General features: G+C 41.4%; 1 protein-coding gene across 3 annotated transcripts in view; it reads left to right on the top strand.

Moving 5' to 3' along the window:
• EPG5 (ectopic P-granules autophagy protein 5 homolog) overlaps nucleotides 1-15,470 on the top strand; it is an 83,175-nt gene extending 67,705 nt beyond the window's left edge. For 2 of the 3 annotated variants that reach the window (XM_037902463.2, XM_043547441.1), the window contains 7 exons: nucleotides 3,570-3,779; nucleotides 3,915-4,059; nucleotides 6,237-6,479; nucleotides 7,437-7,656; nucleotides 9,302-9,517; nucleotides 10,917-11,031; nucleotides 13,097-15,470. In XM_037902463.2, the coding sequence (XP_037758391.1) occupies nucleotides 3,570-3,779; nucleotides 3,915-4,059; nucleotides 6,237-6,479; nucleotides 7,437-7,656; nucleotides 9,302-9,517; nucleotides 10,917-11,031; nucleotides 13,097-13,279 (1,332 nt within the window). In that variant the 3' untranslated portion in view covers nucleotides 13,280-15,470. Of the gene's footprint in view, nucleotides 1-3,569; nucleotides 3,780-3,914; nucleotides 4,060-6,236; nucleotides 6,480-7,436; nucleotides 7,657-9,301; nucleotides 9,518-10,916; nucleotides 11,032-13,096 lie in introns of those variants that run through there. The other variant, XM_037902464.2, reaches the window with a different exon arrangement.
• Nucleotides 15,471-15,666: the final 196 nt, after the last annotated feature.

Below are 15,666 nucleotides of genomic sequence, written 5' to 3'. Positions count from 1 at the left end.
AGTGAACTTGTGCTGTGTTCCAGAGTCATGTCCTACCATGGGTGCTGGTCTTGCCGCGCGCTCTCCTGCAATAGCCACTCGGTGCCCTTCGCCGACTCCAAGTTGATGGGCAGTGAGGAATGCATTTTGAGTCTATTTGACCTCAGGCCATCATACACACTGACCATGTGCTTTGAAATTAGTCTTTTTTCTGATGATAAAGCTCTTCATTTGCTTTTCACATGGCTTTAGTTACAGGTGTATATATTATGTAAATGTTTGCTATTACATTATAACAGGACACAAATGATTGAAAACTATGCAAGTAACGACCCATTCATTTTCATTATGTTTAAACACCAAATACGTTCATACATTTAGCAATCACTTTGATCTATGCTAATACACAAGCGAATTAACCTGGCTCTGACCTGAGCTGGCATCTGGTCTGTCACTGTCACAACAGATATATATGGACTCCATCAGATGAAGTGAGCTGTAGCTCACAAAAGCTTATGCTCAAATAAATTTGTTAGTCTCTAAGGTGCCACAAGTCCTCCTTTTCTTTTAAGATATATATGGTTCCCTTTAGCATAATATCCTTTCAAAACGCAGGGAAGTGCTATTATGCCCATTTTACAGATGGGCAACTGAGGCACAAAGATCACACAGGAAGTGTTTAGTGGAACAGGGACTTGTAGCCAGGTTACCCAAGTCCCAGCCCAGTTGCCCTAACCACTGGATCACTTCCCTCTTTTGAGGTAGCTTTCCAGTGCCCACAGTGGGATATCTTCATGTGAAGAGCCTGATTTACCCTGGTGTATTAAATAAAATTATTGCTTCACCCTGCTCCCCATGGCCCCTGTAAATAAGAACATTTCACTGGTTAGGGCCTTTCTGTGAGAATAAGGACTGAAAATACCCTTAGCTATGTTGTTTCAGTTTAATTCAGACTGGACTTCTATACTGTGTTGCATGTGGCATGATGACCTCTCTGTGAATTGAATTTTACAGTTTTTAATGTAAATGCATCCAGAGCTTGGGGAGAGGGGAGACATGTTAGATGAATCCAGATAGATATATCTGGTTCCAGGCCTTTCTAATGAGGAGTCAGCCCTCTACAAGGAAGCAGGCTGCTGTATTTTCTCAAGCAGGGAATGATTAACAGACGTGTGCTACTCCTAAATGTAATAAACAGCCCTCCCTGGAGTACAGCTAAGAGATTTGAAAGCATAGTAATGTTTTGTGTATTGCTTAAGGGGAAGTTGTCCTGGCGTAGGAAGTGGTTGTAAGTAGCAGTGATCTAGCTGCAACTGAGCCTCCAGTGACTTTCTAGGGGTTGTAAAAAACCAAATAAACTCAGGCTATCAGGGTTGGAAGGGACCTCAGGAAATCATCTAGTCCAACCCCCTGCTCAAAGCAGGACCAATCCCCAATTTTTGCCCCAGATCCCTAAATGGCCCCCTCAAGGATTGACCTCACAACCTTGGGTTTAGCAGGCCAATGCTCAAACCACTGAGCTATCCCTCCACCTAAACACACCTGTCCCCACCACTGAGTCTTTATCTCACTCCTCCAGGTGATCCTTCCCTAATAGCCATGGAAGGCTCTTCCTAGAGAGGCTGCCCTTCTCCCCCATGTAAAAATCTATAGGAGCTCTTTTCATTTTCCTGTATGATACTTAAGTACAATTAGCTTGAACTGCTGCTGCCCACATCTGCATCTATCCCTGATCAGCCTAGGGCTGTTCAAAACTGGAGAACAGTATTAAGCAAAGACCTAAACCTGTGGTGCAGGAACCCAGACATAATTGCCAAGGAGCATAAAACAATCAGCATCCTGTTTAAACCCAGATACACTCTGATTCTGTACTTTTATAGCATGATATAAGCAAATTGAATCAGTCATCAGCATTCTTTACATTTCCTGGAATAATATGTATAGCCTCCTCCATATAGCTGCTTCTACAAATATTTATTTCTTACCATAAAACTCTCCCTTCCCTTCTGAACATACACATGGAGAGGCTATGTAACTATAGCAACAGGTCAGGGTGATACAGCGTTCCCAAGGCCTGATTCGTCTCTGTGCCAGGTTGACATTGGCTGTGGCTCCTCATTGGGCAGAGATTGCAGCACCATCTGAATATTTTTGTAACCAGCTGCCTCTGGCTGAGCTTATTCCACCTGTCATCAGAGAACTATCCACGATGACTCCAAGATCTTGCTCCTGAGTAGTTGTAGCTAATTTAGCCCCCATCTTATTGTATGTAGAGTTGGGGTTATTTTTTCCAATGTGCATTACTTTACATTTATCCACATTAAATTTCATTTGCCATTTTGTTGCCCAGTCACTTAGTTTTGTGAGATCTTTTTGAAGTTCTTCACAGTCTGCTTTGGTCTTAACTATCTTGAGCAGTTTAGTATCGTCTGCAAACTTTGCCACCTCGCTGTTTACCCCTTTCTCCAGATCATTTATGAATAAGTTGAATAGGATTGGTCCTAGGACTGACCCTTGGGGAACACCGCTAGTTACCCCTCTCCATTTTAAAAATTTACCATTTATTCCTACCCTTCGTTCCCTGTCTTTTAACCAGTTTAGATAAGCGGGAAGATCCTTTCATGGATTGAGATACACTTGTGTATAATGAGTGACACCCCCAAAAAGCTTTTCCTCCCACCTCCAGGGGGCTCGGTGTATAACCCATTAGAGTAAGGTTCATTAGCATCTGAACTATTTTCTCCCCTTAGAACTTTCCTGTGACTTCTTTACCTGAATGACAAGTTCTGATTTGAGTCCTTTGTTCCTGAGAGTGTCCTAAAATGGACCCAACATGGCTGAATTGTTAGATCTGTATTAAAATTATAATTGTAACATTCTTGTCCATCTGATTTCATTTGGGTTATTTCCAGGTCATTAGGGTATTAGATTGTACTGAGTTAACTGCAACTGAGAAACATAGGAATATTCAGTCATTCTGATTTATAAGTAAATTCACAATGAACTAACTTTGGAAAGTTCCATTGTATTAGGAGAACCTTTGTGGCTGCAGCTTTCTTGGAGTGGAATGTTTTTGGAATTTCGTAGGTGGGAGGAGGGAAGACGTTGAGAGAGAAAGAGAGCATGAGAGTGTGTGTGTGTGTGTGTGTGACCAAACGATGGGACACCTGGGTTCTGTTCCCGCCTCTGCCACTGACATATGTTATCTGACCGGTGTGACCTTAGGGAAGTCAGGTCATGTCTCTGTTCGTCCGTTTGCCCTCTTACAGTTTCCTATGTGTTTAGATTGAAGCTCTGTTCATGGCAAGGACCATCTTATTGTGCCAACACATTGACCTGCTAATTTTGGTTGGGGCTTTCAGATGCCACTGGAATACCAATAGTACGTACGAATACAATGAGTATTATTTTAGTACAATGAACTATTAAAGCCACACTGCTAGCAGTCAGCTGTTTGGTGGCTTTTTTATTACACTCTGCATCTCTAATCTAAACATTGTGGATTGATCTCTCCATTAGTTTCCAATATTTAGTATTGTGAGTGTTCATAGAAAGGAATTTAAAAAGTAATTTGGTTTTTTTAACTTCAGGAATCGCCACTGATTAACCTTCTTGGGCAGACCAGCTCTCTTCCATGGCAACTTGTGCGCATTGCATCTTATCAAAGCGTCATCAGCTACTTTAGCAGCCACTATCCTCCTTCCATCATCTTAGCCAAGGATTCTGCAGCTGAACTGATAGTGAAACTCTTAAAAGTTTCTGCAGGCTTTGGCGCTTCTTCCGATAGTCGTGTACATCTTGTAAGTATGACTGGCAGTTCCTCTGGACTGTTCTTGATCCTCTTCTAGTTGTCTTGTTGAGGTTGTGATGTGTCATGTGGTCATCTGGTCCATGAGAATAGAGCTAAGTGTGCCAACTCTTTTAAATTTTAATAGGATGCAACACTAAAATGCCAAGCATACATTCACCAGGTGGTTCAGTTTCTCATCACCCTGGAACAAAATGGAAAAATAACTCTTTCGGTATTGGAACAAGAAATGTCAAAGCTCTTAGACGATATTGTCATCTTTAACCCTCCAGGTTGGTTTGAAGGAAATGTCATGTTTTTTACAGTTGTCAAAACATATTATTTATAGAGTTAGGCTAGTTACATATACAGATAATTTTTGAACTATTTCATGCATTTACAATACATGCGATCTTTCTGAGATGGGCATTGGACCTCTGAGGATTTATTGACCATGTAATGAATGTCCCTTGGAAAGTACCTTGGTTTTGAAGAACACGTATGCGCTCTCACACAGCTGAAGGGGAGAGAATTCCCTCTCACACTCATCCTTTTCTGCGGAAAAGGACCTAGGGGTGACAGTGGACGAGAAGCTGGATATGAGTCAGCAGTGTGCCCTTGTTGCCGAAAAGGCCAATGGCATTTTGGGATGTATAAGTAGGGGCATAGCGAGCAGATCGAGGGACGTGATCGTCCCCCTCTATTCGGCATTGGTGAGGCCTCATCTGGAGTACTGTGTCCAGTTTTGGGCCCCACACTACAAGAAGGATGTGGATAAATTGGAGAGAGTCCAGCGAAGAGCAACAAAAATGATTAGGGGTCTGGAACACATGACTTATGAGGAGAGGCTGAGGGAACTGGGATTGTTTAGTCTGCGGAAGAGAAGAATGAGGGGGGATTTGATAGCTGCTTTCAACTACCTGAGAGGTGGTTCCAGAGAGGATGGTTCTAGACTATTCTCAGTGGTAGAAGAGGACAGGACAAGGAGTAATGGTCTCAAGTTGCAGTGGGGGAGGTTTAGGTTGGATATTAGGAAAAACTTTTTCACTAGGAGGGTGGTGAAACGCTGGAATGCGTTACCTAGGGAGGTGGTGGAATCTCCTTCCTTAGAAGTTTTTAAGGTCAGGCTTGACAAAGCCCGGGCTGGGATGATTTAATTGGGGATTGGTCCTGCTTTGAGCAGGGGGTTGGACTAGATGACCTCCTGAGGTCCCTTCCAACCCTGATATTCTATGATTCTATGATCAGCCAAACGAAAGAAGGTTCTTGGGTGTAGGCGATTTGGAACGGGTGGTGGAAGAGCCCTCCTTTTAGCAGCTGAACAGCATGTTGTCATGTATCAGCTTTGTCAGACACTTGCTAGTTAGAAGCTGGCTGGAGGTGGGCGGGGGGAAAGGTGCAGCTCCCTTAGCAGCATCCAATGACAGCACATTCCCACTTCACAGCAGCTGGGGTGGGGAGGGCCAGACTTCTCACAAGAGCATTGCCCCAGGGCCTTGCTCATATGGAATTCTCTCTTTTTTTGGTCATCATTTGGTTCCTTAGGTGTCTGGTAAAAATTTTTACAGCCGGGTCTAAGTGGCTGTGGCTTTGGCAAAGTCATTTAACTTCTTAGCCTCCATTTCACCATTTGAACTATGGTGACAGTAATACTTCCTTGCAGCGGGCTGTGAAGATTAATGAGTTAGTTATTCAGTTTATAAAAATAGTATTAAAATACTTAATTTCCATTTAGTAATGTAAATTGTTGAATTAAATTGTGAAAAGTGCCATCTTTAGATAAGGATTATAAGAACTAAGCATTATAATTACATGTTTAAATTGCTTTAAAGAAAATTGTTTTAAGTGGTTGCTGTTTAAAGGGTCCCTATGAAATAGAATAGGCATTATGAAAAGAGATTCAGGGTCTGAATATGAAGCGAGGGGTTCAGCTGCTTAGGTTGGCAAGATTATCTGAATAATCTAGTATTTTGGGAAATGCCGTGGGACTGCTAAAATCTCTAGGACTCCTCTGGTCATATTTGAAGTGATCAAACAGCTATAAGGTGTTCATTAACTTTATTTTATAACCAAGTTGGGTTGAGTGGTAGCCCAGTAAATGTCCGCCCCTCCTCCCCCTTAAATAATAGTAGCACGTAGAGGCCCCAGCTGAGATCAGGACTCTGTTAGAGTGAGGTACTGTACAAGTATATAGTTGTAGGGCCTAGCCTGAAATGTCTAATTCGGCAAGACAAAGTGGATTCTTAGGAAGGATTATCATCTCCTTTTTATAGATGTAGAACTGAGGCACACAGTGAATAAGTGGCTTGTTCAGGGTCATACAGGAAGGCTATTGCAGTGGCAAGAATTGAACCCAGATCTCCTGAGTCCCAGTCCAGTGCCTTAAACACAGGACCATCCCTCCTCCCTTCTTTCATTTTATTTTCACACCTGACTTATTCTTACTGATATTTTTTTCTTTGACTTTCAGATATGGATATGCAAACGCGTCATATGGCCCTCAGTAGTCTCTTTTCAGAAGCGCTGATGATGATGAATAATGCTAGCATCACAACAGCAGAGTCGCTACGGGGTATCTTACAAAACTGGATCTACACCAAAGTGCATGGCTTGCTAGTGATGCCCCTGTTAACAGCAGCATGCCAGAGCATGGCCTCGGTCAGACATATGGCGGAGACTACGGAAGCTTGTATTACAGCTTACTTTAATGAAGGTAAGAGAGAACCTCTCATTCTGTCACTTATGCCAAGTTCTGAGCTAACATTAAAGATCACCCTTGAAATGTCCACTAATTAATTGCTAGCTTAGAGCTCCTTATAGCCTCAGGCTACTCAGTAATAGCTTTCACTTGGTTTTAATTTCATAATCAGACCTTCTTTCCTGAAGTACGTTGTTGATGTTACTTACTGTGCTCCGTGTACGTATCTGCAGTAATACCTATACACAGTCAAGTAGGCTATGGACAGTGTTGTTGCTTATTTTTGAATTTCTTTGGTTGTATGTTTTACAGTCTTAATGTAATGATTTCTTAGAGTTGTTTCCATCCACACATCACTTTCTGATACTGTCTGGATTTACCTGATGGCTACTCTCTCTTTCTAGCTGAGGGGAATTAAAAATGACTCTTTCTATGTATTCTAGTCCATCCTTTTATGGAAAAGTCATACAGAATTTAATAGAAAAGGATAGATTTTAAAAACAGTCATGTAAAATTTAATACAAATTTTATGATGTTTGGTAGAATTCTGTGGGATGGTTATAAGAAACCATGTAGAGAGGATCATGTTCTCTCTCAAATTGTGTAGGTTTTTGGAGTGATTTCTATGGAACTATATATCTATTTCTGCCCCCGTCAATTCTGTAAGATTTTAGCCCGCCCAAGGGAAGTGTTTGAAGTCCTATCACTGGGACTTATAAAATTAATACTGCTGTAACACCAGCAAATGTACTTGGTTGTATGGAGATGGACGAGATAACCTAATAGGTGTTTTCCATCTTTAACCTCCATGATTCTCTGACAAACTGATGATTTGGAAAATACCTGCCAAAGTATGAATTACTTAATTGAAAGGAACATAATCAAGCAGGTTAGATCAAATGCTTTACCTTGTCCTAAAACTGTTTTAACGTCCTGTCCTTTCTGTATTCTCGTCTCTCCCTTTGTTTTAAGAATTTCCTCTCAACCAGGATTTAGGCTGGGGCCCTATACTTGCCTCCCTTCAAGTTCCTGAACTCACAATGGAAGAATTTCTGCAGGAATGTTTATCCTTGGGAAGCTACCTGACCCTTTATGTCTACATGCTGCAGCGTTTAAACACTGAGCAGACTCTGACCAATGAAATGAAAATGCTGCTAACTCTTGGCAAATGGCTAGAGCAAGTGTATCCAAGGTATTTAAAGTTTGATTCAGTACAGTCATTCTTTCTGGTATAGGACTATACTCCAGGCTTTCTAATTCCAGCTCTGCTACTGTTTCTTGAGCAAGTCACCTTGGCCTACATTTTCAGATATCCACTAATTTGGAATATGTTACATTCTCAGCCCTGGTCTACACTAGGGTGTGGGTCAACCTAAGATACGTTGACTTCAGCTACGCGATTCGCATAGCTGAAATTGCGTATCTTAGGTCGACTTACCTGGCCGTGAAGATGGAGGCGAGTCGATCGCCGCCACTCCCCCGTCGACTCCGCTTCCGCCTCTCGCAAGTTGGAGTTCTGGGGTCGACGGGGCGCACGTTCGGGGATTGATTTATCACGTCTAGACAAGACGCGATAAATCGATCATTACCCACCGATCCGGTGGGTAGTGAAGACCTGCCCTCAGTGTTCAATGTGAGATGCTTGGGGCCTGATTTTTTTATAAGGTCCTGAAGCTAATACAGGAACTTTGGGGGAAAAAATTCAGGCCTGAGTATTTCCAACTGGGCACCCAGTACTGGTGGGCACTTTTTGAAAGTGGAGGTCTTCATGTCCCTGCATCCCTGTAAAACATAGATTAAACCGAACAGGAAGGAGTGTGATGAGAATTGACTGTTGTTTGTAAAGAGCTTTGAAGCTGTAAAGTGCTATTTATTAAAATACAAATAGTGCTGGTGTATAATGCACTAGCAAGTATTACATGCTGATCAACAGTTCTATCCAGAATGTAGCAAATCTATTGGCTGGTAAAGGCCTCTACGTTTCAGTGGCAATAGGGGCAAAATTTTCTTGATTAAAAAGTCTTGTTAGGAAGATGTATGCTCTCCTGTTTGCAATTCAGATCTCTTGGCTGTCTGATGACTGTAGTATCCTCCAGCTCTATTCACTTGATTGCCAAAGTGGGGAAAGACAGCACTCTAGAAAAGGCTGTTTTGGTACCTTCTCCAATGCTAAAAGCTTGCTCCAAGATTGCTGCAGGGTTTTTGGTGGTAGAAGGACTGGGTAGACGTTATTGGAGCACTGCCTGGTGCAGATATCTTGTGCTGATGCTTTCGGTGGAATATCTGAGTTCATTAACCTTGGGTGTGACCTCAGACAGTTTGGTTTTAAAACAATCTTTAAAAATATCCACAGAGGAACTTGTGCTGTGTGCCTTGCTCAGCAGACGCCTTCAGTGTTTCCACTGCTGTACAGTGAAGTGGAAAGTTTTAAAATCATGGTTAAAACACAAAATCTACTGCTTCCCAGAGAATCAAATACCTGTAAACAAAGCCAAGATCAAAGAACAATGGGCCTGACTCACCAGTCTGTTACACCAGATTTTATACCATTTATTAATAAATTTAAGGGCAGAAGGAGTCATTGTGATAGTCTAGTTTGACCTCCTACATAATACAGGCCTTTGAACCTCCCCCTTTAACTTCTACATCAAGCCCATATTTCACTGGAGTTATTCCAGCATAAAGACTAGTGTATCTAAATGTCCTTCACAAACTTGTCAACTAAACACCTCACTGGGCTGGTGGGCACAGGGACACTTCGCAGTACCACAGGCTTAAGAGATGTTGGAAGAGAAGGAAGATCAGTTTCTAAGCATTGTTCTTTCATCTACCAAAAGCTCAGTGAAGGAAGAGGCAAAGCTGTTTCTCTGGTGGCATAAAGCCCTGCAGTTATCCTTACTCCAAACGGAGCAGAATGACACCGTCCTGATTGAATCAGTCATCCGGATATTGCTCTCAATACAGGGCAGGCAGAATCAGCTGGCTGAAGAGAGACTGATGTCTGGAATATTGGGTGTTATTGGTCTAGGCAAGAAATCTCCTTTGTCACCCAGGTAAGAATTTAGGAAGCAGTGCTCTGATTGAGAAGGCACGTATTTTGAAAATACTTGCTCAAATCCTATGCACTTTATGAATGGATGGAACTAAGCTCTGAAGTTGGGTTAGGAATCCAAAGTTCCTGAAGGTTTGGGGGTGTTCTTGTTTTGGCCCATTATAGAGAAGCAATGGAGTTTGGGATTGCATTAAGATCTGAATGTAAACTTTCCCATAATTTGTGCTGGAGAGAGGGGAAGTTGGGAGTTCTGGTTTGGTGCCATCTCTAGTTACGTTTGCAGAGAGATCTATCAAAGAGAATGCTTGCCTGGCTTTCTCTTACCTTGTCTCTAGCAGTCAACTGTCTTGCATGTCTTACATTACCAGCATGTGTATATTCATGTTCCACTCTGCCTTTCCTATATTATCCTGTATGTGTTGGAAAACATGTGAGAGTGGTTCAAAGAAACACCAAACTTTGCGTGTTATGCAGTTTCCTTCCTGAAGAGATGGATAGGAAGCTTGGTAATAAGAGAAGAAAAAGGAATTCAACTGAAAAATGAAAGGGAAACTAATCCAAACCAGAAATATTTGTTTCTGGTTTGGCCCTGATCCAGCAAAGCACTTAAGCATGAGCATAAGTTTAAGAATGTGAGTAGTTTCTTTTGGGTGAAATCCTACCCCCATCGAAACCAAAGGCTAAGAATACAATTCTGTCACAGAGGTCATGGATTCTGTGACTTTTCGGGACCTCCGTGACTACTTCCAGGGCAGGGCTGGAGAAGCTGTCAGCCCCGGGGCCACTGGAGCAGCAGCAGGGGTTGGGTCAGCCCCACTGCTGCTGGAGCAGGGGTGGTCAACCCCGGGGCTGCCCCACTGGGACTGGAGCAGCAGTGGGCTGGAGTGGCTGCCGGAGATCAATCCCAGCATCACTCTGACTATTAGTCTTCCCTTAGGGTATTTTTTAGTGAAAAGTCAGGGACAGGTCACGGGCTTCCGTGAATATATTGTTTATTGCCCGTGCCCTGTCCCTGACCTTTACTAAAAATGCAAGTGACAGAATCTTAACCTTACCAATGGCAAAGCTCCCATTAAGCTGAGTGGGGCCAGGATTTCACCTTTGGATTCCAGTAATAAACATCTGAAAATACACAAAAGATGTAAGTACAAAGAATTAAAAGAAGTGCTTTGGGGTGATCTGAGGATATAATTAGGGACCAACGAGATCTCCAGTTTATTTGTTAATTTATATTATACTGCAAGAAGTGCATTGCATTAAAAAAAAAAAAAAAAAGTAGAAAGATCGCTCACCTGGTTTAGTGCAAGAAATAATAGGGTGATATTTTTGACATGTCTAATCCTAATGCTCAGTAACATCTAAATTTTACATCAATTTCTCTCTTCCTGTTGACACTTAAGGTTCCGTGTGGTAGCCCGCAGTATGTCAGCCTTCCTGTCAGTGCAGATTCCTCAGGAGAATCAAATCCGTCTGAAGCCTGGTTCAGAATTGCAGCTCTCACAGAAAGCCCAGCAGGTAGCGTGCCAGCCATTGATTTCACTGAGCATCCTCTGTCTCTGTATTCGCTAATTAAGTTGCAGTGTGAGGCTCATGGGAATCGTTACAAACAATGTATATGAAGCCTACCTTCTCTGAAATGCCTGATATCAGTGAGAGCGAAATGTCCATCCTAATTTGGCCCTCAATGCTTTCCCCCTCTTTATATCTGGGTCTAAATTCTGAATTTAAAAAGCAATTAGTTGATCTTATCCTTGTAACTTGAGGCACATTTGTTTGTATCACAAACTACTGCACTATTGGATATAACTTGGCAAGACTGCTAGTGTGTATTTGAGAGAGCAAGACTGAGATACTTGAGGTGATCTAGGCGAGGGCAGTGCGTTGCACAGGCAAAGCTGGTTGCACAGCTACCCATGTTGTTTGGCAGGAATATTTTGTTACATTAGAAATCTTAAAACACACCGCTTTCAGTGAAATAGTAAGTTCAGTACACTGAGTGAGAAATAATGGAAACTAGATAACAGAAGGAACTGGAAAATATACTCTTTGGCAGTGAGGCGAAGGAGAGGAGTGAACACTTCTATCAATGGAACATCGATTTCCAGTATTTTGTGTGTTTCTTAAACTTTGGATCAAAAATAAACCTTTCCAATATCTTCAGAATACAAAAGGTGTCAATAAAAAGCAGACAGGAAAGGGTTAAGTTCTTCTGAGGTCTTGTCTGTGTAGACGAGATTCACTGGTGTAATTAAAAGTGTGATTTTTAAATTGATTTAAACTGGTGCATACCTCTGTGTGGTCTCTGTCTCCCATATTTCTGTTTAAGAGGGGCTTATTTCAGTTTAACTGATTCCTAATCGTCTAAGCTAAATAAGACGGGTTTAAATCCAAACAAGAGTGTCTGTGAAGCCTTTTGTACCAATTTAACTTAACTGGCTTAAAATTGTTTCTTTGGGTAAATCAATGCAACTTTTTCATGTCCACAATAGCTGAGTTCAGGAACATTGGGACCCAGCAACAGCAGGTAGAAGGGATAAAAAAAAGTCAGCCTTCACTTTAATATATTCCCTTTTAAAGGGTTCTGTTCAGGCTATGTTTAGCCCAACATTTTAAGTTTTGTGAATACAAACCCTTAAATGACCCAGACAACAGAAAAACATCCCCCTGCAGAGTGTTTGCAACCCGCACATTGCAGTAATGCTAGTGCATGAGAAGGTGACAGCGGAATTAACCAGAAATGAAAGCGAAGCTGACTACTCTCTTTTCCTTCTTTGGTATGAGTGAAAAGTAAATGAGGTTAGAATCATAGAATCTCAGGGCTGGAAGGGACCTCAGGAGGTCATCTAGTCCAACCCCCTGCTCAAAGCAGGACCAAGCCTCAATTTTTGCCCCAGATCCCTAAATGGCCCCCTCAAGGTTTAGACTCACAACCCTGGGTTTAGCAGGCCAATGCTCAAACCACTGAGCTATCCCTCCCTCCCTCCCATTCAGAATTCTTCCAGCTTTAATTAATCACTGGTGTTATCACTAACTTAGGTTAGGGATTTCTTTTTAACATTATTTTTATCCTGACAATGTTGGGCAGAAACAATATATATACTTACATGGAAATCAGGGGTACTGATAAGAACATTGTGAAGTGAATTGCAAGAGTACTACGAGCTGTATTTGATGTGTTTTTCCCCAAAGGTTAACTCTTTAGTGCCTGATGTAAATATAAATGGAATGCCTATTAAAGAACCACAGTGAAACTTAAGACAGGGTATTTGTTCCTATCCCCCATAGAGAGAGAACAACATTGGCATATGTAGTGTGAATCTAATCTGCTGATACTGTACTATACAAAATGTGCATGTTGAATATTACACGATCATGGGAGCTTGTTATACAAATATTTGTATAAAACCACTAGGTAGATGCAGGGTCAGATCCTCAAGTAGTGTAAATCAATATAGATCCATTGTAGTAAATGGAATCACATTTGTTTACACCAGCTAATGATCTGTCCCTTGAATTATAACTGCAGAAAATAGGGACAGAATATACTTAGCTAACTTTAATTTTTTTCCTGTATTTGTAGGCACTGAATACCCTTGAATCTATGGCATCAAACAAACAATATATGGAGTATCAGGAACAGCTCTCCCAAGCATCCCAGTTTATCAAGCACCCAGATCATTGTCTTCATGATGGAAATAATCTCTTGGCTCTCCTTGTGAACACTCTGTATCCAGAAGTGCATTACTTGGACATGATACGATAGCAAGCACTGAGATCACCAGAAACCTTTTTACAGTTTTGGCTTTCCCCAGTTTACGTTCAAAGTTGTTATTGCCCAAGTAATTTTCACTTGGAGAGTTGTACTTTATATCAAAATGAATCAAAGGGGGAGCCTGGGTGGGAAATGTCCCACCTCTCGGGGTTTTTTGTTAAGTTCTTAACTTACTGCTTTAAGTGGAGTCACTCGATTTCTATCTGGTGAAAACACTTGAATGGCTTCCCGTGTATAGTACAATCTAAAAGGGTAATTGAGAATAGATATGTGAATCCTTTGAGAGGATGTAGCTTGTCCTTGTCTTGTATACAGCAGTTGTTTTTTTGCTTTGTGCCTTTTTCTTCTTCTGAGACTTCATTGCTTGGGCCAATCCAAATGTCAGGATTGTGCGTAAGCAGAGTTTTGAACCACTGTTTAACCATTGCACCTCTAAAAGTTATCAACCTACCCATTCTGAAACTTGGAAACTCACTATATCTATGAATATAGTGTCTCTTTAAAAATCGCACAGACCTCTGCAGTTGAATGTGACCTTTTATGTTTCTTTCCACCCCTCTAAGCAGTAGCTGAAATTTTAACTAAGCACTTGAGATTTTTCCCAAGTTCCAGAAGTTACTGAATCTGATTCCATATTGTTTGCTAGAATGAACCATTCATGTCCATGTTGCTTCTATTGTAAAGACAGATAAAGTCAAGAACTGAGTTTCTAGATGTAGAAGGGAAAATAGCCAATGGCATTCATGTTAGCTCACCAGTTCCTAAGTGCTGCTGAAGGAGACTGGTTGTTTTATGGCTGAATTGACCAGCATGGAGACTATTGTGACTTTCCTTCCTCACTAGTTGGGTATCTTGATATTGGAGATGACACTACGAGAAGTGACCTACTCTGTGTTTAATTTGGGGATTCCTTCTTAAAATTCTGTTACCAAGGTGTGAACCGTGGACCCGTAAATTTGTCAGTTTAATTATCATAATCTTTGTTGCCTTCTTTGAGTGCATTAATGAAAGGAACATGTAATAAGAAAGCAGAGAACAGGTCTTCCCAGCTGTGTTTATATGGCTCTGTGGCCATTTTATTTGCCGCTGTAGGATCTGATGTGTTTCAGATGGCCTTAAAGTTCTGTAGCCATGGTCTGTGAATACCTCAGGATTTTTGCAAAGGAACCATGATATCTTTTTCCCAGCTATTACTCAGTGCCTTTATGTTTAGGACACGCTCACATTTTAAAACACTTAGCTCTGGTCACCAATAAAGGAAAAGTTCTACCTACAACCTCTTCCATAATTGATCATCAGCACATTCGCCAGTATTGCACTTAAATATAGTTTTAGTGTTAGAGAACAAACAGTTACTGAACGACTCACTTGTTTTGTGATTTCCCTTTCTCTTCTTGCCAAATTATGTAAACCATGTCAGTTGAGACTTCAGACAACACCTATTCTCCAATTGGTCGTGTAGTTTTGTTCTCTATGTACCAGCCCATATTTGCTATGTCCTTCGTTTTGTGCATCAGCCAGCCATCACTCTGCATGTTTTTAACAGACCCTTTTGGGAACTTCGCAACTGGAAAAATAAATTCTACTGCTTTTTTCATTTAGGCTTAAGGCACTGGTTTTAGCGCTTTAGTAGAAGTAATGTTATGCATCAGTTGTGTAAAAAATGTGAAAACACAGGACTATTCTGTATATATATATATATATATGACATGCAGGTTTTAAAACCATTGTGTCAGCACTTGAGTTTTTACAGATGGTGAATTTATAATGTACTAGGCCTGCAAAGACCAGATGAAATAAAAAAAAATGAAAATCAAGTAGCTCCCGGTAAAGATCCCAATAATTCCATTTAGCCACAAGAAACAGCCATATTATCCCACACTTGGGAGATGAAGGTATCGTCTGGGTGTTTGAAGTCTTCAAGTTAGGTTAGTTGCCTTTCCTGACTCTATTCCTTGTGTGCCCGTTGCACTACCATGTTATATGATTGGCAGAGGTCCTAAGAGAGGCCCAGGAGGAGAATGGTAAGAATGTTGCTTTTTCTTCATGGTAATATTTATTACAATTTTGTAAATAAAAGCTGTTTGAAGTTAATTTGTGCAGTTTTGATCCCTATATTTGTGGCTTTTGGAAAACTTGAACTGTATGGTGTCCATTGCAATAAAGTGAATGGTCTGCTGGACTACAACCTAATTTCTGTTAAGAAAATGAAGACTGGAAGGGCAAATTCATTGATCCCTTCTGGCCTTGGACTCTTTGGGATCATCTAGTCTGACCTCCTGTATAGCACAGGCCATAGAATTCATAGAGCAGATTGTGACAGGTTGGACCCCTCTTCCAGGGTGCCACCTGATGTATTGGGGTCCCACTGAGCCGAC

The sequence above is a fragment of the Chelonia mydas genome, chromosome 5 (genome assembly GCF_015237465.2).
Source record: "Chelonia mydas isolate rCheMyd1 chromosome 5, rCheMyd1.pri.v2, whole genome shotgun sequence".
NCBI lineage: Eukaryota > Metazoa > Chordata > Testudines > Cheloniidae > Chelonia > Chelonia mydas.
This window is presented reverse-complemented; position numbering and strand designations above follow the sequence as displayed.